Source organism: Pieris rapae, chromosome 10 (genome assembly GCF_905147795.1).
Source record: "Pieris rapae chromosome 10, ilPieRapa1.1, whole genome shotgun sequence".
NCBI classification, from domain to species: domain Eukaryota; kingdom Metazoa; phylum Arthropoda; class Insecta; order Lepidoptera; family Pieridae; genus Pieris; species Pieris rapae.
In genome coordinates, this window is record NC_059518.1 from 4,621,598 (window position 1) to 4,644,675 (window position 23,078).

Consider the following 23,078-nt stretch of genomic DNA (forward strand, 5'->3'; position numbering starts at 1 on the left):
ATCTGAACTTCAGCCAAGATTTCGGTGATAGCAGTATTAGGTGGATAGCAACATTTCTTCGCTTCTGCCAGTTTCTTGTAGAAAGGCTACAGCTTACGGTCCTAACTTATTGTTCTCAATCCCCGATGTTGATTCTTTGTGAATTTTTATTCAACAAATTCAAACTTTAAAATCATTTATTCATATAAGTATTTAAATCGCAAAAAATTAACGTATATACGAAATGCTACTAATTACATTAACTGCCAGATCTCATTACAAATCAAGGGCTTAGACCGGAAAAGAAGAACCGGCAATAAACTCTTCTCCATTAAAAAAAATTGAATTGACAAGTTTTTTGCTTAAACAACGTTTGTAAGGAGCTGCAACTGCTACACAATGTTCCACATAAGTATAAAGTAATTAATAATAAAAAAAAATTATAAAGAAAAATAATTTGTCTTCTATAAGCAGAAGGAAACAGCAGTGAAACAGGAGCCTGCGCTTACATTCTCGTGGGAACAACACGCAAATACTTTGTCGCAATAACTATTCTAATAACATATTAGCGAGTGTGTGTTTCCCAGTCGATTTTAAAGCCTGAACCCATTTCGAAGGTCTCGATGGACCTGTCATTGATACTTAATAAAGCCTTCCAAGCATCCATTTCACCTGCAGAGCCCTTTTTTGAGTAGCTATACATAATCTCACTCACACACACAAACACTCTTGTTGTGTCGAAGTTTCGCGAATCAAAATCAGAATCACTAGAAGGACGACCACTACAGGTGCTATTCGATGGTAGATGACAGTCAGCTTGGTGATTGCCACTAACACTAGGTGTCGGCAATGAAACGGATGCATTCTGCTATTCATTTTTTCGTTTCAAAAAGGGATCCTCTGTCCTGTTAGCCATGAGAACAAGGTTCTCAACCTTGTTCTCATTTGACTAAACAACGAAAATTGCGAGACTCTCATATCCTCAGGAAGCTGCACGGGTCAACTAATTTTCTAGAAGAGGTGTTCCTCCAGGCAAGGGAGACTCAGATAGGATTCAACATTAGTAACAAATTAGAGAAAATGGGATGGGAAAAATAGTTCTGAAGCCTGCCGCACCGCGCGCTAACTGCGACGCGCCGCCATGTTATTTGGGACGCACAAGCTCGAAGAAAAACTCATTATACAAGAGAATAGACAAAATTATTTGCAATCCAGATTTTTTGCGATCGATCGAGAATCTGCATAAATTATATATGAAAATCCCTGCTTAGTGCTTTGTAATCTTTGTAAAAAATGAATTGGTCGTGCCTCACGTGGTTTTGTTTTACGTGTGGCCTTTATTTGTGGGGACCTATATTATTATTTGAAAATGTGATTATTTATTTAAAAATTATTTAAGATTTGATTGAAAAATTATTTGAAAAATGACAATATTTTTTATATATCTGTATATTAAATTGCGAGTAATCGCTGTAAAGTACATTTTCCATAGTGGAGCTGTCGGAATCTTGTAAAATGGAACGTGCAGAAGCATCCTAGCGGCTAGCAACTTAGCAAGTAACAAGTAGACACTGTCAACGATACCGATTTACGATTACGGAATTAGGGATATACAACAAAGATTTGATATTACTTCTAGACATTAAGACAATTTAAATAAGTAATGGAGCCTGACACTGTAAGTATTAGCAGTTGTAAATATTTATAGAATCTTTCTATTTAATAACAAAACCTTGTGTTAATTTTAATTAAAAGTACACTTATAATCACTATATAATTTCTTTTTAGAACAAAAGTAAAGCTCTTTCTAGAAATGAGACGAAGGGCCTTCTCTCATTAATTGAGGAAAGTAAAATTGTAAATAATAAGAAGACAAACGCCACCAGCAACAAATTAAAGCTTCAAGAATGGGAACGAATCACCAAGACCTTTAATGCCTCGATGGCAACCTGTCCCCGTACGCCTCAACAATTGCGTTTAAAATGGGAAAATTTAAAGAAGAACTCACGAAAGCGCACTCAATTACGAATGGAACAGATGAAGGTAAATCATAACAAAATCACATTGTTTTTACAATATGGCATAATATTATAAAAGTGATATTACTTTCAGACCGGTGAGGGTCCTCCAGATTACTTTGCATCTGATGAAATCCTGGATCGAGTAGCAGCCTTATTAGGCTGCACTAGCGAGGGACCAAAAGAAATTGGTGGTGATGAAAGCCACAAAATGACTGGTGACTGGATGAGTTTAGGTGATGGAGTTGCTGTTGATTGTGAAGTTGGTGTAAGTGAGGGGTCTGTTTTGGATGGAAGTGTTAGTGGAAGTTTAACTAAAGATGACAATGGGGTAAGGGTAAGAAATGTTGCCATAGCAGAGTATTTCAATACAAAAAAGAAGTTTATAGAATCTAAGTTAGAGAATATTATGTTACAAAATGTTAAGTTAAAATTAGAGATTAAGAAGCTTAAGGGGAAAGATGTATAACTTTAGAATTAGAACAAAAATGTAAATACTAATTTTAATTATTTGTTATGTAGTAATATGTTAGTTTTGTTTTGTTAAAAGATATTTTAGCTGAAATAAATTACTTAATAGTATGTATAAATATTTAATAAGTAATTTAAAATTAAATCTTTTCTATTTCTGGTATCACTTACTACCATCATTTCGCAATAATCCTCAAGTTATTCGACTTCCTTCAGGGATGACAACTTAAGGTGGGACTTCCTCAATATTATAATTTCAACATAATATATAAAGTAAGAATTATTCGTCCTTCAGGACAGCTGTTGCAGCTTGTATATTGCACAATGATAATCACATAGTAAGTGAAATAACAAGTCAATGTTGCAAGAACTGCTGCTTGGGCCTACAAGTTAATAATCACAATCGTCTACCTGTTAGTCATTATTTTTGTATGTATGTAGTACATAGTAAGTCATGTAGAAGCTGACTCATGGAAAATGAACTAAATAAAACAATAAGGCAAAGTATGTTTATTGGGGATTCAACATGTCCTAGTATAATCATATTTCATTGATTTTGCATTAATCTAATAAAAAAAATAATTGTGTAAGAAATAGTGGAAGTCAAACACACAATTCTTCTACATAATTTGACAAATGCCCATCCAAATTTAGTTATCTGTTCTTTGGTTGTCTAGTATTATAATAATACAAACTCATAAAACAAATTTCCAGCCAGTCAGTGAATCAAATGGTTGTTGATAATATGTTAGGTCAGACTAAGCGCACAATATAATACTTCCACAAATATCCCAAAATATACTACAAAAAAAATGTTGAGAACTTGCTAACAGCTTAATTTGAGTCGACCATTTTTACTGAAAACAGTGAACAATCTAGGAAGACAAATGCCATTTAATATGCAAATGTTTTAAGAATAGCTAAGTCAAAACAGTAGGGATCCTTGTGATGCAAATGAAGACAGTTGCACTTGCTTTGGGAATTACACTTGCAGATTGGTTGTTCATTATTAATTAGTTATATGTATTTACAACTTAAGACCTTATGTTTAAGCTTACTATAAACGAAATTAACGTAGCTACTCAATGTAATGTCTATCTTATAATAAACTACTTTCGTGCCACTTTGCAAATAATATTGACGCAACATTATTTTAATGCGTGATAGTCCGACTTGAAACCGCGATTCATGTGGTATCAAATTATTTCAGTTTTATTAGAATTATTACTATTTTCTTGTGTAGCAAGTCCACATTTCAAGGATCGTCATGCTCACTTAAATGTCATTGCTTGTGGCGGCGTTCATGCGTCGGGTTGTCTCTCTCCCTAAAATATGGCAAGGGGGCTGATCATCGTCATACTCGGGTTCGTGTGCTACTTGTGGTGACTGGTCGTACTTGAATTCGTGTATGCGGTGATATTCGTTGTTCCTACTACGTTTTTGCGTGTTGCTCTCACGAGCAACCTGCTGATAGAGGACAAATCTTTGTTTTTAATTTATTTTATTATTCTTTATTACTCAAGATGTCATATGGAACATGGTGTAATGGTTGCAGCTCCTTACAAACGTTTTGTAAAAACTTGGCGATTAAAAATAGTGGGGGAGACTTTATTGCCTATTTTTCTCTTCCGTTCTACGCCCTTGATTTGAGAACTGGCGTAAATATAAAATTAAAAGCATTTAATGTATATTTCTTTTTTTTTGACGTTCACAAGGGTACATTATACGAATTATATTTTACAAATAAATAAATAAATTATGTTACCTATATTAATAAATGATTTTTGAATTTAAATTTAATTTCGTAAGGTAAGATTAGTGAGGCTAGACTTACAAATCAAATCTAATACAAAGATAGAACTAGTACATTAAGAGATTTTAATTTCTAGTACTTTTCGATTATTTAAATCATTTTTTAATATTCTCAAAAATATATGTAGGCATAGGCATATTTCAGGGACGTATAGCGTTCGGGATGTGGGCTATTACGCACTCGTGCTTTTCCCGCATTCGTGCGTTTTCTTTCCCAACTGTCAGAAAAATGTCTATTAAAAAGAAAAAACCAACCACGAAGGTTTTACTAAAATTCATAGTTTTTCAACTTGTTCCGACTGAGGAATCCGACGAATGTCTACCCGAGCCGAGGCGCAGACGAAGGTGAGGGTAGACTCTCGTCTGTAAACTCTTTGCAATGACAGGGTTTCCGCACTTGTAATGAAATATACTATTTATTGATGGCTCTAATGAAGTTTTTCATTACCGCACGAGCAAGTTTTGAGCTTAAAAAAAGACGTAACGGACTTATAACAGCCGACCGCGTCAAGAATCCCGCGCTTAAGCACTGGGCTAACACAGCTGCAAGTGAATTTTATAATTAATATAATTTCAGTAGGAAATGTAGAAATTGGAAAATAATATGATGAAAAGTTTCGCGAAAATACGACGCTTGATTTACGTGAGTTCGGTATTGTTGAAGTTATGTTATTAATCTCTTATCGGAATAACTTTGTGACAGCTAACAGTTGGTTTGGTTTGTGGCGCAAAAATACATTTTTAATAAGCCTTCAAGAGAATACACTTACTAGAGAAAACGTACCCAATGGGTATTGTTTGGTCGAAGCCTCACTATTTACACATCGAACAAACTACAACAAAAAGTAAGTTAGCTACACTTGCTTAAATTGTTTCTTTGTTTTAAGTTAGTCTTTTAATGTTGCTTACCACTTGATTTAAAACTGGAATTAAACTCAAACTCAACAAAAGATCGTCTAATGGAATACAATAACGAGCTCTGAAAATCTTGTCTTACCTTACCTCTACCTTAGCTCTTTTCTTAAGACTCTAAATCGGTAACTTATCCAGGTAAGGTCAAATAAGGCTTTATAATTACAAGCAATTGCAGGTGTGATAGTGCCTTGCCTTAGGGCACAAATCTATACGTACACAAAAAGATTTATATGAAAAGCTATGTTTTGAATTTAAAACTAATTCACAGCAAAAGAGTAGAGCCATTGTGAATTCAGCAAAACGTTTTAACTTCGGAAAGATGTTTGTTCCATTAAAGTCCGCGGTTGTAATTTTTTTAATAGGTAAATAGTAGGTAGATAATCTTCTTTTAAAAGTTTTTCTACGATGCGTAAAATCTACTAATGGTAATGTTTAGATAAACATTTAATAAGGTCCAAGTAAAAATATTACAAATCTAGCTGATAATTAGAATTAGCTTAGTTAAAATGTTAAAATTTTATTGAAAGTTATTACTTTGAAACTTATTAGATACTAGATCATTAATATTGTAATAATTACTTAGGTACACAGTTAATTTGAAACTTTCCTCATTAAAACTTATTGTGTTCGAAGTGTTCACGCTCTGCTTTATTTTGCTATAACGGCTTTGAAGGCAAAGGGTCAATTTCTTTTTCGTTAAAATTATTATTCATCGACGCTAAATCGAATCTTTCCTTAATTTTCAAACTGAAATTTCAATAGTCAGACCTAATTAAAATCATAATAGCGGTCTATTCTTGACATAATAATATTGATCCTAATCAGCTTTCACAACCCTGCCTAATCTTTATTTTTAATAACGCTTTGAAGATAGCGCCATCTACACGTAATATACAATTTCATATGAACAAATAATGGGACCCTTTTTTTAGAGATTTTATTTTCAAATGAGTTTAGTTGCTAATATTTGATAAATATGTTACTAATTGATCAATTTCGAGTAACGAAAAATGATAATACGATATTTTAGTAAGATTGTTATTGAATAAGGTATAGGTTTCCTGATAAAAAGCCATACAAACATGCTTACAATATTTATTTTTATATCATAAAAATTAAAAGTATTTTTCAAGTGGTTCTCCCAAAATCTGTTCCAATGTTCGTACTGCATTCTTTGTTGCAGTTTCGATCCTCTGATCGCCGTCTTCTAGAAGTTCAGCGAAGAAGGGAACACTCTCCGCCAATAGAGGGAGCCAGTTACTGCCCAGTTGCGTTGCTATTGCCACCAGACATTCCAGGGCTGTTAATCTGTTAAGCATTAAATTTATTAGAAAATTAACATGTTCAGACGTGTTATTTGCATAGAATCTCTTCTATTCCCTTGTGTACTAGCGTACGATGCAGTAGCTTAGTAATTTGGCAAAGCATTAATTGTATAGGGTTATGTTCAACGCGCTTGTCTATACTAATATTATAAAGAGGAAAGGTTTGATTTTTTGTTTGTTTGTTTGTATGAATTGAATAGGCTCCGAAACTACTTGGCAGATTTGAAAAATTCTTTCACTGTTGGAAAGCTACATCATTCCTGAGTGACATAGGCTATATTTCATTTTCAAAAAAATAGGCATCCTTACTAAAATTACGATAACATTAACATTTGTTTATTATTTGATACAATTCTAACAGATGGCGCTGAGTTAAAGGTAGTAGTTTGGCAAGACGACGTTTGCCAGGTCAGCTAGTCAGCAATAATGGTTTAAGGGTGCGACTCTCATCCCTGAGGTCGTAGGTTCGAGCCCCGGCTTTACACCAATGGACTTTGTTTATGTGCGCGTTTAAGATTCGCTCGAACGGTGAAGGAAAACATCATTTTGACGCCGTATGTCAAGCACAGGTGACTGATCACCTACTTGTCTATTAGATTAACAAGCATGAAAGAGATACAGAAATTTGAGGCCCAGACCTCAAAAACATTCGTCAATGAAACAAATATTTCTCAATCCCCATGAGTCAGGGTTGCATGAAAGAAAAATCTTACCTTATTTCTGCATCATTATGTCGCGTCTTCAAAAGTACTTGATAATTCAGGAGTTTCCAAAGAGAATCATCGCCGGTAGCAACAGCGAACTGAGATATACACGGGATAATAGTCTCTTCCGCCCTAGCCTTAAGGTTCGGAATCCCACCCAACGTATTCTCCAACTGATCAACCACGGGCTGCATTAACGTCTCAAATCGACTCTTATTTAAGAAACTCTGGCTATCGTATAGAAACACAATATGCAATGTTTTCAAAATATTCTTTACTAAAATAATGCATTTTTCCTCAGAATCGAAATATAATTGTTCAGTTTTGCTGTTGTTACAAGCGTCTAACAATTCTGCAGCGTTTTTGATGAAGTGACCAGCAAATAATACGAATAGACCTTTTAGTTTATCTGCTATAGCGCTGCTTAATCTGAAAAGAGCATTTAAAAGGAAAACATATAAAGTCTCTGATGATCCAATCATATCAATATTTCATACTGATAAAATATTGTTTAACCTTACCTATAGAAAGTGATAGCTCGTTCCTTATGTCCTTCAATGTTAGTTCTTATTGCCCAATCGTATATTTTAAAGTAAAACGGTCTAAAGCTCGTCTCAGACAACTTCAAAACTAGAGATACCAACGCTTTGACGACTTCACCTTCGGCTCCATCAATCAAATCAGCATCTATATCACCCGCATCGCAGCGTAATTGTAGAGCAGAAATAAAGAATGTTGTCAAGTCTTGCTGTAAAGCCGTGAAGTCCGCTGTAGTTATGTTCGCAAAACTATCTGCCAATAACGACATAACGGGTGAAACTGCGTCGTATTTCTGTTTGTTCAATATTAATTTGTGCGTCTCATTCGCAACTGGTATCAGAACTCTTGGGGGAATTGAACTTGCAAGCTTCTTCTTGATAGTTAACAATTTAGAAATAATTGCAGACACTTTATTGCATTCCTGGTCGTTGTTCAGCCATTTAGCACTCAACACTGAATACTCGTAAATTATCTTCTGCAAATATGGGCTTAAGAACAACGGCATACTCTCAACTATTTTAGACATTGCCGTCACAGTACTTAGCAGAACCAGTTCTGGAGTTTCTGCTTTACGTTGGTTTTTCAGTACTTTTATAAGTGCCGGCATAAATTTGCGAAGCGAGCTCAATGAATATGCCTTCAAATTGGCGCATAATTCAGCTAAGCAGAGCACAATAGACGCCATCACGTTCGGTGGAATACCCGAACTACACGTTAGATCTGTTACAAGTTCCAACACAGGCTGGAATGCTTCTGGGTCTTTAGATGCTAGCATTCGGGTAAGCAATTTCAGGGACAATAATGCCGTTTGCTGGTTAAGCTCCAAATCCTGAGCTTCGTCTACATTTTCCACTTGTGTCCCAATAGTTTTAACAATTCGCAACAAACTAGGAAGTAATGAGAACATCAGCTCATGGTCCACCGTGTCAAACATCTCCGGGCTACATTGGATCTTCAAATTCAGTAACTCCATTGATTTACGTTGGACGGTTTGTAGGGTGTGTGTCATGAGTCCTCTTATCACTGAGATGAACATTGGAGCTGATAGCAAATTATTAACGTGGTCTAAGAAATCGTAACTGTGATGTAACATAACACGCCAATACTTTGCGGTTTTTTCATCCTTTATTTTCGTAATACTTTGAATGAAAGTGAGGATATTAACCACCAGTGATTTAAAGTGTACTTCCATTGTCATGATTTCAGTCGCCTGACTACACTGTTCAATGAATCGAGGCAAACTTAAGCAAGTATTCAAAAATGTTACGATAACGTATTTATAATGGCGCAGTTGTATAGCTGAATGTCCGTTTACGCTAAATATCTCACTGGGATCTATGCTAGTCTCCATAGCATCATCATCTTTGAGTAATGGCAGTGACTTCATATACACAGTCAGTTTGATAAAGTTTTCTAGAGCAACCTCAGGAGGGAATTCCAGAACAATACTTTGTCCAAAATCTAAACGATTTATTGGTGATTCTTTATCAGCCAGTGACTTTGAAGTCTGTTTATTATCTTTCTTTTTCTCATCGTTAAAGTGACTAATGTGTGTTTCCAGCAACAATGCAAGGAAAACCCAAAGGAATTCATTTGCACCCAATGTTTCAATCAGTTTTTTATATAGTGGTAATCTCCGATGTTCTGGCACGTGTAGGACGACATCTGCAAATATCCGAAGTACAGGAACAACCCGTTTTCGAAGCTGCTCTAACTCCTTCCTTGAATACTCTTCAACTTTTTTATTCATCTTCACTAGTATAGGAATCAATGTCTCTATAATTCTTGTTATAATTTGGAAGCTGTATGCATCATCGTGACGCAGAACTGACGAGCCAATGAAGGTGAATATTTCCATTGTGTGATGGAGCACTTGTTCAGGCAAAATATAGGCAGCTTGAGCCAACAGCATCAAAGCGTGATGATTTGTTTGGGGATTCTGTGTTCCGCGAATGCATTGTACGATTAATTCTACGTCAAATACACTTTTTAACGCCCTAACTTGTTCCTGATCCTGATCATCTATATATTTCTTGCAATAGTACCAGAGTGAAGATAATATTAACTGCTTTGTGTATTCTACATATGATTGCTCTTCAAATCTTTGACATTTATTAAGCACTTGGAACAATATGGACACAAAAGTGTTGTCTATGGTCATTTTTTTTTTATTCTGTATGTATTCCAGTAATGTTACGCCTAAACGCCACTCATCAGTTTCAACCACTTGGTAGGAATACATTGTAATGGTTGATTTTTTCTTCTTCGGAACATCTGCTGGATCTGATACATTCAACATTTTTTCAAGTAACGGTTTAAAATCGACAAGTTTTATGTGTATTTTCTTTATAGTTTTTGCGGCTACACTAGAAATATTGGGATTATTACTAGAAGTACCAGCTGATATAATTAAATTGATAAGGTCTTTGCATTTATCATCTGGGACTTTAGCAAACACATCTTCATTTATTTCCTTTAATATTAAAACACAAGGACTTGTATATTCCATGGTGTCTTGTAAAATACATTCTTTGTACTGTTTCAAACCCATTTCTACTATTTCCCATACCTCATGTTTAGAAATAGCAGAAATTGTATTTTCATTCAGTTGATTAAGAACATTTGTAAATAAAGTCGATTCATAGATGTCAAATATCTTTCCTTCAGATTTCAGTGCCACAAGTAAATTCTTCAGCGATGGTATGATGTGTGAATATATATTGGCGTTATTGATGTTGGACAACAATTTGACTACAACAGATTTAATAAAAGCCGGTGTGTCACCATTTATAATTCCTGTCAGTTTTAGCATGCAGTTCTTTCTAGACAATTTGTTTCCAATTGATTGCTGAGTCAATATCTTCTTTATTACTTGTGAAACCTGTTCATGATCAATCAACATTTCTTCTTTATGTACTTGCAAATCTCTTAAAAACTGGATGTATATCACATTTTTGTCCTTAGCTTGTTGTAACAAAATATCTACAAAATTGATTGTGGCTTCGCGTATTGATTTAATAGGATGATTTAAGCAACTAAGAACCATTACAATGAGAACATCAGAGTCATATAGCCACGTTTCATTTTTTTGTACTGTTATGAAATTACTGAGCAGTTTTAAAGATCTTAGCTGTAGCGCTGGATTAATTAATTCGTTTGGATTTGCTGCATACAAAATATGTCCACATGCAATGTTTGCAACAAAATCAAACTTTTCTTTAGCATTTCTGAAGAGTTGCTTAAAAAGTTGCTGGAGTAATTTAATATAAGTCTCGCTGTATCCCGGTATTGAACATCCAGTTATGAACAGTTCAAAGAGTCTTCTGACTAAAATATTTTTAGGTTTGACACAAAAATTACACCATGGCTTACTTATATCACCAGGATTGAGCCTCTGCGTAATTTTATTAAAAATAAACTCCAATAATTCAAACAAAATTTCATCTTGTTTAGCTAGCTTTATCAACTCCAAAACTGTTCCATCATTGAATACATTACTTATTTCGCTGGAGATGATTGTTCTTTTCTCAACTGATTCTAACAACAAATCCAGAATGGTAATGACGTCTTCAATCGGTGTATGTTGTATAGAACATGCTTTTAAAAGCAAATAGAATACAACATCAGTTGTTTTATTCTTATTTAATCTAGTAATATCCAGTATGTCATAAATTTGTATTGAATGATTTATAAACAATGCTTTAAATATTATTTGTCTGAGAACTTGAGGTTTATCAGGCACAGAGTTATCAGAATTAATCATTTTAATCAAACCAAGCTTGTTGCCCCATGATGAAGATAAAATGTGCCATGTCATTTGACAACTTGCATGGTCAAAGGGAAAGAGATATGGCATAAGTGATAAAAGAGTATCATGGTTCACTGGAAGATTATCTATTTTACACATTTTTAAAATAGTTTGTTTGATTACAGGTTTCCATTGTTTAGATTGTTGGGATAATATGTGTGTGAAAACATCTGACAAATCAACCTCATCAAGTATTTCATTTAAATCAGCATCAGTTATTGACAAAACTTCTCTAACAACACCTGGGTTGTCATCATGTAATCTATTAAAAATTGAATCTTTAACAAACTCTTTGCTTTTAAGATGAAGTGATTTGAATTCCTTAGTAATAAAAGTAACAGCTTCTCTCCTGATTTCAGGATTAGAATGATTTAAATTTTCAAATAGGTAAGCCCCACCAACCTTATGAGCGATAGCTGGATTGAATCCTAACACTTTAGAAAGGCATGCTTTACGAAGCTTATTATCAGAGCTCATTTCCTTTTTTATAACTTTGTCAAATGCATCAGGATATTTACTTTCAAGGTCTTTGAAAAATATTGAATACCACTCTAGAAGCTTGCATGAGAAATCATTAGCATCGCTTATAATTTCTAAATCACTGCCGTCATCATCAGCTGGCTGGGATTTATTTTGTGCTATCCAGGCATTAAGGACACATCTGAAAAATTCATAAGATTCTTGTTAACTTTTGAAGATAAACCAGGTTTTAATTTAGAAATTTATAGAACACTGTTGTAACACTCATATGCTTACTCACTCATAGCCACTCTTAAATTCAAATAATTGGTATATAATGAGAAAAATAGTTTTATATTGGGTGTAATTTTATTTAAGACTTTTATTACATAAGGTCTGATATCAAAATAGGATCTTTACTTATCTTCTGATGTAATTTACAAGCATAGTATAAAACAGTAAAACTTTTACTTTGGTGATTACGATTATAAATTTTATTATTAGAATAAATAACTTACTCAATAATCTTCTGAGGCTGCTGACTTTTTACATCTACTTGATCAATAAAGAATGTTGGAAGTTTTGAAAATACTATGAATTCTTCACTACTTAGCTGAATCTTATTTAACACTCCAGAGAGAAAAGCCAATGTAAATGGCAAAATATTAATATTTCCTTGGCTAAGTGTTTTCAGAAAACTACAAATAGTAGATAGTAAGTCTAAAGAAATGTTGTTTAGAAGATCATCTGACATTTTTGTAATATGTTTTTGGTTAGTGTAAATAAGATTCATCAGTAAGACTACATCTTGAGTGATTTCAAATTCTGAAGATAGAAGCTTATCCATTATTTCCTTTACTGTCTTTTTCTTCAATTTTGCTTTAGTTGTTAAGAAGCCTAAAATTATATAGGCACTCGATCTAAAATCATCAATTGGTGATTCCAATGCGGTGATCAAAGTAGGTAATAATGCAATTAGTATAGCTTCAGAGATAGTTTGGCTATTATGCATACAACCAATTGCAGTTGAGCAGAAAAATGCAAAAACTGTATTTAACTGTGTTGCCCTTTCCCCGAAATGGGCAACATATTTTAAAGTACTTTTAGCAATAAATTGTAAGGTGCTGACATTAGACATGCATTGCTTGTGCAACACTAATTTTGAGAGGGGAATACCATGTTGTTTAACAGGTTCTAGCCACATCCATTTTTTTGAGCTACTATCCATTATCTGTACAAATCTGATGAATATTTTTGTCTCATGGTAGGGAAGAATGAGTGCCATTATGGCATCTTGATTGTATTCATGGATGTGGTACCTATTAACTAGCCATTCTAAAGCTTTGTGGGAGGACTGTAGAAGCATGTATGGTGAAAGTTCTAGAAGAATCTTTTCAATAGTTTGGTCCAAGTTAATATTTACTTCCTTAGTTTGGACAGCTCTTTCAAAGTCCTTGGAGGAAAGGCTAAATAATGAATCCTCATACACGCGAAAACCTTCATATAATGCTATTAGTTCATTGAGACCACTTAGACCGATTTCATAGAAAGTTTCACGATCTTTTAATGCAGCTTCTTTTGGATCGAATAGTAGAGACACCCGCTTTTTATCATCTTTATAGATAGACGTTTGTGGTGTCGATAACTTCTTTAACTGTTCACTGAGCGATGTAGAAGCCATTTCTAACTGCAGGGTTTCTAAAAATGACAAAATAGAAAGATAAAAGTAAAGCTTTTTGTAACCTTATGTTATTCCTGGAGATAAACAAAGTGAGATTTTACCCGCATTTATATTACAATATGACGTATTGTCACAAGCAGCTTACCACCAGCATCAAATAATTAGTTTTTTATAATTATTGGTGTGAACTTTTCCTTTTCAGTCAAAACAAATATTATGTGAATTTTGAGCACGTGCGCTGCCGGCGACTCGCACATTGAACATTAAACTCAACACCAACAGTCAACTGTCAACATTCTCATTTCTTAACATAATATAGACTGTCAAGTATAAGTTGGCGTTCCAGTGGCGGCGCCTCCTACAACCCTCTGTGTTGCCACTTTTTTTGTTTAGTTTGGATTGATGGATATTCTTAGATATTACATTAAAGGTAAATAAAAAACTCAATAACAAAAAATTATTTTTTATAGTAATTATGGTCTGTTAGAGGCATTATTCCTTCCATGAATTCTTCAGAGTCATCTGTGTCAGAAGAATCTGAGTCGCTGCTATTCAAATCAATTAAAAATGGTTCCATTACTGTTTCAAGGCGGTTGTCTGTCATACGATAATTATTTTCAACATTTATAACGTGATTACAGTGTTTCTGCCATTCTTCAGCAGTTATTTTGGAAAATGCACTATGGATTCTCTGTTCCATGTTTTCAGAGAGGCCAGTAACATTTGTGTCTGCAAATATTCTTTTGAACGAACTCCAAATGAATTCTATTGCATTAAAGTCACAATGATAAGGCGGAAGTCTTACAGCCTTATGACCATGTTTCTTTAATATTTCATAGTATTTCATAGTCATTTCGTTTCCAAGTATGAAAGATTGTTTTTTTTATGAAATCTTGCATCTCTTGTTTCTTACTGTTCATTGTCACGCGTTTATTTATTTTAATACAGTGATATGACGCATTGTCCATCACTATTAATGAATTGGGCTCTAAGTTTGGGATAAGCTTTTCTTGTAGCCATTTACTGAAGTTATCTCCATTCATCTCGTCGTGATAATCTCCACTTTTGGTCTTAGATTTGAAACACAAAAGACTATTGGGGATAAAACCTTTCTCACTTCCGGCATTCACTATGATCCATCTCTGACCTTCTGAGACTTCTGTAAGGACACCTTCAGTTTCCTCAGACTGCCAACATTTTTTAACTTTATAGCCAGGGTGTAAATAAGTCTCGTCCAAATAAACGATTGGCCTCGGATTGTCACTCCTTCTATTATTGTCTATTTCTCGTAAAAATCTTGATCGCCAGGCAACAACATCATATCGCTCCATGAGAACCATCCTTTTGGATTTATTCTTTTTATAACTAAATCCCAACTTGTGTAGTATTTTTCTGAGAGATTCTATACTACCCTTGAAATTGATGTCTGCCTTTAGATCACAATGTAATTTTCTGAGAGTAGGGACGGAATTATTTAAATAATAAGATTGGATTTTGCGTCTAATAACACAAAGATCAAAGTCATCCAAATCAGAAACAGTTAATTTTCTTTTTCTACTTTTACCTGGAGTGACTAGTTTTATCGTCTTAGCCTCGGAAGTAGTGTTCTCTGGTGTGGAATTGTCATCACAAGCTGTGGATGTGGAAGGTCCTTGAGCTGCTTGATTAGGGACTTCAGTTCTCGCTGTAAAATTACTTTCCATGATTTTTCCCTCTGAAACTATACGGTTCACGGTTCTTTCAGAAACACCTTAAATAAAACAAAAAATATTTTAAGTTATCCATCAATCACATTTACTTTCAAAAGCAATTATTATTTTTCCCTAAATTTGGGGATATAAATATCACTTTTAACTGGCAATACTTTACCTGTCAAAGCCGCTGTTCGAGCATTCACTTGTTGAAATGGAATAATCGGCCCATTGTTACGTTTCTCCTCTTCACAAAAACGTTTTACAGCTAGAATCATTTCTCTAGCTGCACTCCGCACTACTTTTGGCATGTTTCGTAATGATTTTTACACTTTAAAACACAAATTATTAGCACCGACACACGTGAGGCTACCAAGCTGTTAGAACTGTCAACACAACTGTCAAAATTAGTACCTTTTTCTGCCACACGCCAACTTACACATGACAACCTATAGTCTAATTTCTAGTCTTACTCGTATGACATGTGATAATTGACAATGGCTAAATGTCACTTCACAATTTTTCGTAGACGGACTATGGTATAGACCAGGGGGTCTAGTCAAGACAGCTTAACAGTAGTGTATGTATTATTATTATTTTTTTAATTGGGTAGTGGGCCTACCTCCCCGGCGACTTCCGCCCCGGGGCCGAAGAAGCTAAGCTTTAATAAGTTTTTCAGTACAAGTTCTTGGAAAAATCAATGGTGTTTTTGGACATAAGTGAGGTGGTAGAGGGTCGGTTTTGCTATTTGATACAATAATTTTCCCTCCACCACCTCGGAGGAGTCCTCGTCTGAAAACTAAGTACAAATTATTAAAATTAGAATTACGATTACAATTTTTGTGCATTTAAAAATAAAATATTGGAAAATGTTGAGAATTGACAGTAAAGATTTTCTTAAGATTAAATAAGATTACAATTAAAACTTAAACAGTCAATATTGCAGAATGTGAATTGAATAAAATGTGACCATAAAAGATAATTTAAAATTAGGTACATCAGTAGTGTATGTAGAAAGTCGAAAACTAAATTTGTATGAAAATGACAGCTAGTATCGACAGTTGGTAGCCTAGGCCTTAAAGGCGTGAGTCGGGATACAATAAGCGCCGCCATGACAGTGCTACAAAAAGATATACATTAACGCTCAGACTTTTCGGTAGTCAACGGCCAATTAATGTTTCGGCAGTGTAGAAAAAACGACGTTTATCCACCATGTTTTTGCGTGATCTCAAAAGCTGCTGTTTGGTTTAGGGTCGATTTTTGAGGGTTTTTGGATGGGAGATGGGAGAGGGGATGGAGAAATACTCCCCGTCTCATCCCCAACCTGCGGAAAGCCATAGTTACGGAGATATTCATGGTTAAAATTTTAAGGTTAGAATTTGATAATACTGATTATGTAAGTGTCTCTTTATCTTTAATGGAACACCTCCAAGTTATTTTTTCTGCCGGAGTTGCGTCTAAGTATTAATAAATATTATTTATACTTGTGTAATGTATAGAAATTCGTAAAAAAATCGCACATTTTCCATTGGTTACTTTTTTTCCAATATATCCCTAATGGGAAAGGCAAAGGACTTTAGTCCATACAGATTCCATTGGTTATTAGAAACATGAAATTTTGCATCAAAATCGATTTTTTTAAATTTGACCATGTTTTTTAGAATAAAAATTTGAATTTTATTTAAATATAATATAAATTATAGATTTTTTTATACTTATTGATGATTTCCTAATTTTTGAGCTTTAAAGTTTTAGAATAATAACCCCTAACCAGTAACCACGTTCAAAGTTTTCGACTTTCTACATACACTACTGTTAAGCTGTCTTGACTAGACCTCCAGGGCATAAAAAAAAAAGAAAAAAAAAACTTAATAGTATTATATAGGTTGTCATGTGTAAGTTGGCGTGTGGCAGAAAAAGGTACTAATTTTGACAGTTGTGTTGACAGTTCTAACAGCTTGGTAGCCTCACGTGTGTCGGTGCTAATAATTTGTGTTTTAAAGTGTAAAAATCATTACGAAACATGCCAAAAGTAGTGCGGAGTGCAGCTAGAGAAATTATTCTAGCTGTAAAACGTTTTTGTGAAGAGGAGAAACGTAACAATGGGCCGATTATTCCATTTCAACAAGTGAATGCTCGAACAGCGGCTTTGACAGGTAAAGTATTGCCAGTTAAAAGTGATATTTATATCCCCAAATTTAGGGAAAAATAATAATTGCTTTTGAAAGTAAATGTGATTGATGGATAACTTAAAATATTTTTTGTTTTATTTAAGGTGTTTCTGAAAGAACCGTGAACCGTATAGTTTCAGAGGGAAAAATCATGGAAAGTAATTTTACAGCGAGAACTGAAGTCCCTAATCAAGCAGCTCAAGGACCTTCCACATCCACAGCTTGTGATGACAATTCCACACCAGAGAACACTACTTCCGAGGCTAAGACGATAAAACTAGTCACTCCAGGTAAAAGTAGAAAAAGAAAATTAACTGTTTCTGATTTGGATGACTTGTGTGGAGATTATCACGACGAGATGAATGGAGATAACTTCAGTAAATGGCTACAGCCAGCAAAGCTTATCCCAAACTTAGAGCCCAATTCATTAATAGTGATGGACAATGCGTCATATCACTGTATTAAAATAAATAAACGCGTGACAATGAACAGTAAGAAACAAGAGATGCAAGATTTCATAAAAAAAAACAATCTTTCATACTTGGAAACCATGAAAAAAGCAGAATTGTATGAAATTATAAAAACAATCAATCAGGAGAATGTCTACTTAATTGATGAAATATTAAAGAAACATGGTCATAAGGCTGTAAGACTTAAGTAAGCTGTAAGCCTTATCATTGTGACTTTAATGCAATAGAATTCATTTGGAGTTCGTTCAAAAGAATATTTGCAGACACAAATGTTACTGGCCTCTCTGAAAACATGGAACAGAGAATCCATAGTGCATTTTCCAAAATAACTGCTGAAGAATGGCAGAAACACTGTAATCACGTTATAAATGTTGAAAATAATTATCGTATGACAGACAACCGCCTTGAAACAGTAATGCAACCATTTTTAATTGATTTGAATAGCAGCGACTCAGATTCTTCTGACACAGATGACTCTGAAGAATTCATGGAAGGAATAATGCCTCTAACAGACCATAATTACTATAAAAAATAATTTTTTGTTATTGAGTTTTTTATTTACCTTTAATGTAATATCTAAGAATATCCATCAATCCAAACTAAACAAAAAAAGTGGCAACACAGAGGGTTGTAGGAGGCGCCGCCACTGGAACGCCAACTTATACTTGACAGTCTATAGTACAAAAGTATTACTTTTAATCCTAGAGTTATTTCGTAAATAATTAAATAAATTTTTCAAATTTTGTGTTTCAAATCTTGGCATTTAGTGTTAGAAAACTTGGAATGGATGTGTTCTTTTCAACATAACATTGTTATGATTATTATTGGTGGAAATTAAATTAATAATTTATCTCAGGGTTAAACGGTTGATTATTGATACAATTGGTTCTTTCTTTGTTCTGATGATGAGTTTTCAGCGTCTTGTTGCGTTTTGTATGCTTTTTAGTTGCAGCTATGCGTATAAACCAGTGGTTTTAATTCATGGAATTATGACGGGAAGTGGAAGTATGGAAATAATCTCTAGGAGAATTCAAGAGGTAACTAAATATTTAATAATTATTTTTACCAATGTAATTTTAATTTCACACGTCACTACTGAATAGCTTATTCAAAAGTTTTTGTTGGCATCTCAACAAATATTAGCTTAATTAAAAATTTTGGAATATTAATTATTTATTTCCTGTGATTTAAATATAAGTTTCCTCTTACAAAGCTTACTTAATTACTAACTACAACTCGTATTTACAGAAACATCCTGGCACTAAAGTCTATAATGTAAATAGGTTTGAGAGTTGGTCGAGTTTGGAAACCATGTGGCACCAAGTGTTGGAAATTGGTCAAGATGTAGCAAATATATCTAGTCATTATCCGGAAGGAATTAATCTAATTGGTAAAACTAATTAACTGAATCATGTAATAATTTAAATGTGAATTTCTGTGTATGCAAACTAACTTTCAGAAATTAGAGAAAATCAAATGGTATCTCACTGAGGATACCATTTGATTTTGTACCATGACCATTTGATTACTGTATTAATAAGCATATTTAAAATAAAATAAAAAAGGGAATATTCTATTATACAAGTTCATACTCAATATTGAAACACCAAACTGTTTGACATGATAGAAACAAGTGGCTCAGTACTTATGATCCATTTATATTCCTTGCAAGTTTTATGATTTTTTGTTGTAGGCATTGGAAATGTTGGTTTCACAAAAACATTATGAAGTTACTATCATAAACTAAATGATGTCAATGGTATTGAAATGACCTTGTTTTGTTAATAATTTATCACTAATATTCTATATAATTCATTATCAAACATATGACCTTCGCTTAACATAATATGTACTCCTAGTTAATATTTTAACAATTGGAAACATTGTACATATGGTATTTATTTGTGTAACTACATGAAAGTATATAATAATAGTACAATTATAATGACAACAGCAACTACAAATCAATTTAAACTAATAATGTTGAAAATATTTCCAAAATAACATTATATGATTTATAATATAATAAAATTTGTCTTGTATATATTTAAATTACCATGAAGAAGTTCACAACTAATTTTTTAGTTATTATTCTATTGTAATGAAATAACTACACCTAAAGCTTTTATAATAGTTGATTACAAAAATTCCAGGGTACTCCCAAGGAGGACTTGTTGCTCGGGGTATTGTGCAAACATTTCCAAATGTGTCTGTGAGCACTTTTATATCTCTCAGCTCTCCTCAAGCTGGTCAGTATGGAGGTAAGATAGGTTTTAACATATAAAGGAATCATAACTGCTGATTTGCACACTCTGCAATAACTTGAGAATAATTCAATTTTTACTATTTTTTGTTTTTTCTTATATGATCTTTTGTTTTCATTGCACAATGAAAGAGTTGTGTAATGTACCAATGATGAAAATTATTGTCACTATTAAGTGTTAACCATAACTGCAAATGCTGTATGCTAAATGAATTATTGAAAAATGTGTAATTTTCAGCTGGGTTTCTTCACGTCGTATTTCCTGGTTTAGTTAAGGAGTCAGCTTATGAATTATTCTATTCGAGAGTTGGTCAACACACATCTGTCGGGAACTACTGGAAAGACCCCTACCATCAAACGTTGTATGAGGAATATAGTGTTTATCTGCCATATATTAATAATCATATCCTGTAAGTATTATATAATTACATATAAATATTTATTGTCTATTTTAATATTTAAGAACTTATCTCTACTTAGTTGCATCCTATGTCACTAGATGGCGCTGTAGTTAAAATATTTTTGGAACTAAAGTTAGGTTTTAAAATATGTTATTGGACATGTTTATCTTATTTTTGCGCTAAGATACAGATTAAACGTTTATCTATATTTAATAGTGGAAATACCTCTTGAATTGAAATTTGGACTTTCTTGTCATCGGTTCCATGGTGTAATGGTTAGCACTCTGGACTCTGAATCCAGCGATCCGAGTTCAAATCTCGGTGGAACCTGAATTTTTTATATTTTTCTGCGAACTAACAGTAGTTGTTAAATCCAGGTCTGCAAAATCAAATGATTTCAAGAACAATCTATTAAGTTTGAAGCGGCTTGTTTTAATTGGTGGACCAGATGATCAAGTTATTACTCCTTGGCAGAGCAGGTATTATAATGAAGATACAAACTCCTCAACATTACTATCAAAGTCTAACACATTTATTCTTAAATTGAGTTACCGTAATCAATCCATAATCTTTTTTTCCAAGTATTTATTTGAATCAAAGGTTCGTTTACAATGTAAAATATTTAAAAAAATGGTGCGCCGTGTATCTCTTTCTTGCAACCCGATATTATACACTTATGAAAAAAGGTTACGTTCAATTATATTTTTCTAGTTAAATTTGGTAAAAAATTACGATCTTTAATAATAAAAATATTGCATAACCCAAACTATTATATATAGGAATATACAAATAGGATAATATATATCAATATATTCTAAACGCTTTTGAATTTGTATTTAAATAATAATTTTAAAATTCCACTGAACTTTTGATAATTTTTTATATGTTTACAATAAAAATTTCATAGTTTTTATTTTATTTTATGGCAATAGTTATAACTTTATGCCAGTTTCAAGTAAAAGTGCGAATGACTTACCATAAACAAATACTTTTTACAATTCCAGTCAATTCGGCTACTATGGAATGAACGAGACAGTGATAGAATTGCGAGAGCAGGACATCTATATGTCAGACCGGATTGGCTTGCGTGCTCTCGACGAGAGCGGACGTCTTCATGTCGTCACGGTGCCTGGTATTAATCATTTTGATTGGCACATGAATGTAAGCATTGTAGACGATTATTTATTACCATATTTAGATTAATTAGACGAACGCCAAATTAATATAAGAATCGACAAATGAATGCAAAGATTTTTTGATATTTTGCATTTTATCGAATAATCAGCGATTTTGAAGTTAGACATACGAGTTTTTAAATATGAATGAATTATATTTTGCTCATAACCTAGGAATTAATTATGTTTAGGTTTACCTTTTAACAGTGATTAGAATTATTAGACTAATTAGATACATAGTGCATATGTAATGTAGAGATATTTGGGTAATAGAATTTAGGTATTTAAATCTGATGTTCCTAAAAACCCGAGGACATTTCGATGACAATTCGAAATGTATTTTTATATATTCGTAACGAATATACAACAAACATTGTCTAAGATATGAATAAAGCGATGAAATGGAAAATACCTAATTTATAAAAAAAATTCAGTTAGTACAATGTTACGTACAACAATTCCAAATAATGTGTATGAATAATATTGTGATATATACAATCCAAACTTACAAATTTCCTATTACATTTATTTAAATATAGTCAAAGTTGAAGAAATTGCCAAAAAGTTAAGTATTAGTTAAGAGTTTATCTTAAACGAAAGATGATTCCCGATACACCAGTAGGTACAGATCTTTCTACTGAAAACGCTGTCATTTGTTTCTTATGAGAAATATATAACATTTATGCACTATACTGAGGTCCCTATTAGTGTTGTCAAATATGTCAATATAAAACAAAAATGCCGCTGGTTTGAATGTCGAGTTGTCGTTTTAGAAGTCGGACCTTGAAATGAAACGTAAATTACCGCTAGATGGCGCTATAATAAATGTCAAATATACATTCGATTAACACAGATATCGCATCAACGGTTTGATAAAGAATTATATTTTATAATAGAACGACATTTCTAAAATGGTTTTGTTACTCTTTCCAAAGAAGAAGATGTTCTTGAATAAAACTACACTATTTCTTAGTAAGTTATTATACTACAATTGTGCCACATTTTAGTGCAAAATAGAGTTAAATTGTACAAATAAATTATTAATTATTTAATGAACTGTGTGATCGAGACCTGATAATTATGAAAAATTGTTACGAACATCTCATTTATAAACGTTCTATACCCATAATAAATTGCTTTGAAAAGTCATAAATCTGGTAATTCTTAAATTTGGGCATACTGCGTTTATGAATAT

The 23,078-nt window shown here is 33.2% G+C and overlaps 3 protein-coding genes, 2 long non-coding RNA genes and 1 other non-coding gene across 7 annotated transcripts; 4 read left to right on the forward strand and 2 right to left on the reverse strand.

Annotated features, from left to right (window-relative positions):
* The first annotated feature begins 1,505 nt into the window (after positions 1-1,505).
* LOC110994198 lies at positions 1,506-3,685 on the forward strand. Its single transcript, XM_022260718.2, has 3 exons — positions 1,506-1,657; positions 1,768-2,022; positions 2,092-3,685. The coding sequence occupies exons 1-3, from the start codon at positions 1,643-1,645 to the stop codon at positions 2,464-2,466; spliced, it is 645 nt and encodes a 214-aa protein (XP_022116410.1). The 5' UTR covers positions 1,506-1,642; the 3' UTR covers positions 2,467-3,685.
* Positions 3,686-6,274: 2,589 nt separating this feature from the next.
* Positions 6,275-13,988, reverse strand: LOC110994264 (HEAT repeat-containing protein 1). 2 transcript variants are annotated; one of them, XM_022260811.2, is made up of 5 exons: positions 13,814-13,988; positions 12,550-13,729; positions 7,746-12,233; positions 7,234-7,653; positions 6,275-6,503 (listed from the first exon to the last, which is right to left on the reverse strand). In XM_022260811.2, exons 2-5 carry the CDS (start codon positions 13,710-13,712, stop codon positions 6,311-6,313), a joined length of 6,264 nt encoding a protein of 2,087 aa, XP_022116503.2. In that variant the 5' UTR covers positions 13,713-13,729; positions 13,814-13,988; the 3' UTR covers positions 6,275-6,310. The 2 variants fall into 2 exon arrangements, with proteins under 2 accessions (XP_022116503.2, XP_045485650.1); XM_045629694.1 differs by having other exon boundaries at positions 13,858-13,980.
* Positions 13,989-14,605: 617 nt separating this feature from the next.
* LOC111004410 lies at positions 14,606-15,642 on the reverse strand. Its single transcript, XR_006750475.1, has 2 exons — positions 15,582-15,642; positions 14,606-15,462 (listed from the first exon to the last, which is right to left on the reverse strand). It is a non-coding gene; the product is annotated as an uncharacterized LOC111004410 (long non-coding RNA).
* A 1,856-nt stretch (positions 15,643-17,498) lies between these two features.
* LOC123689490 lies at positions 17,499-18,085 on the forward strand. The gene is made up of 2 exons (XR_006750457.1): positions 17,499-17,559; positions 17,679-18,085. It is a non-coding gene; the product is annotated as an uncharacterized LOC123689490 (long non-coding RNA).
* Positions 18,086-18,731: 646 nt separating this feature from the next.
* LOC110994239 (lysosomal thioesterase PPT2 homolog) lies at positions 18,732-22,028 on the forward strand. The gene is made up of 6 exons (XM_022260780.2): positions 18,732-19,081; positions 19,293-19,434; positions 20,198-20,305; positions 20,546-20,717; positions 21,086-21,187; positions 21,713-22,028. The coding sequence occupies exons 1-6, from the start codon at positions 18,947-18,949 to the stop codon at positions 21,909-21,911; spliced, it is 858 nt and encodes a 285-aa protein (XP_022116472.1). The 5' UTR covers positions 18,732-18,946; the 3' UTR covers positions 21,912-22,028.
* On the forward strand, positions 20,967-21,038 carry Trnaq-cug. Its single transcript has one exon. It is a non-coding gene; the product is annotated as a tRNA-Gln (tRNA).
* Positions 22,029-23,078: the final 1,050 nt, after the last annotated feature.

Coding starts and splice junctions, on each gene's coding strand:
- LOC110994198 (XM_022260718.2), top strand. Junction 2,023..2,091: donor TACGAATGGAACAGATGAAG/GTAAATCATAAC, acceptor TATTACTTTCAG/ACCGGTGAGGGTCCTCCAGA.
- LOC110994264 (XM_022260811.2), bottom strand. CDS start 13,712: ATGGCTTCTACATCGCTCAGTGAACAGTTAAAGAAGTTATCGACACCA. Junction 7,654..7,745: donor CGAGCTATCACTTTCTATAG/GTAAGGTTAAAC, acceptor TGCTCTTTTCAG/ATTAAGCAGCGCTATAGCAG. Junction 6,504..7,233: donor CATAATGATGCAGAAATAAG/GTAAGATTTTTC, acceptor AATGCTTAACAG/ATTAACAGCCCTGGAATGTC.
- LOC110994239 (XM_022260780.2), top strand. CDS start 18,947: ATGATGAGTTTTCAGCGTCTTGTTGCGTTTTGTATGCTTTTTAGTTGC. Junction 19,435..20,197: donor GGAAGGAATTAATCTAATTG/GTAAAACTAATT, acceptor CAAAAATTCCAG/GGTACTCCCAAGGAGGACTT. Junction 21,188..21,712: donor ATTACTCCTTGGCAGAGCAG/GTATTATAATGA, acceptor TTACAATTCCAG/TCAATTCGGCTACTATGGAA.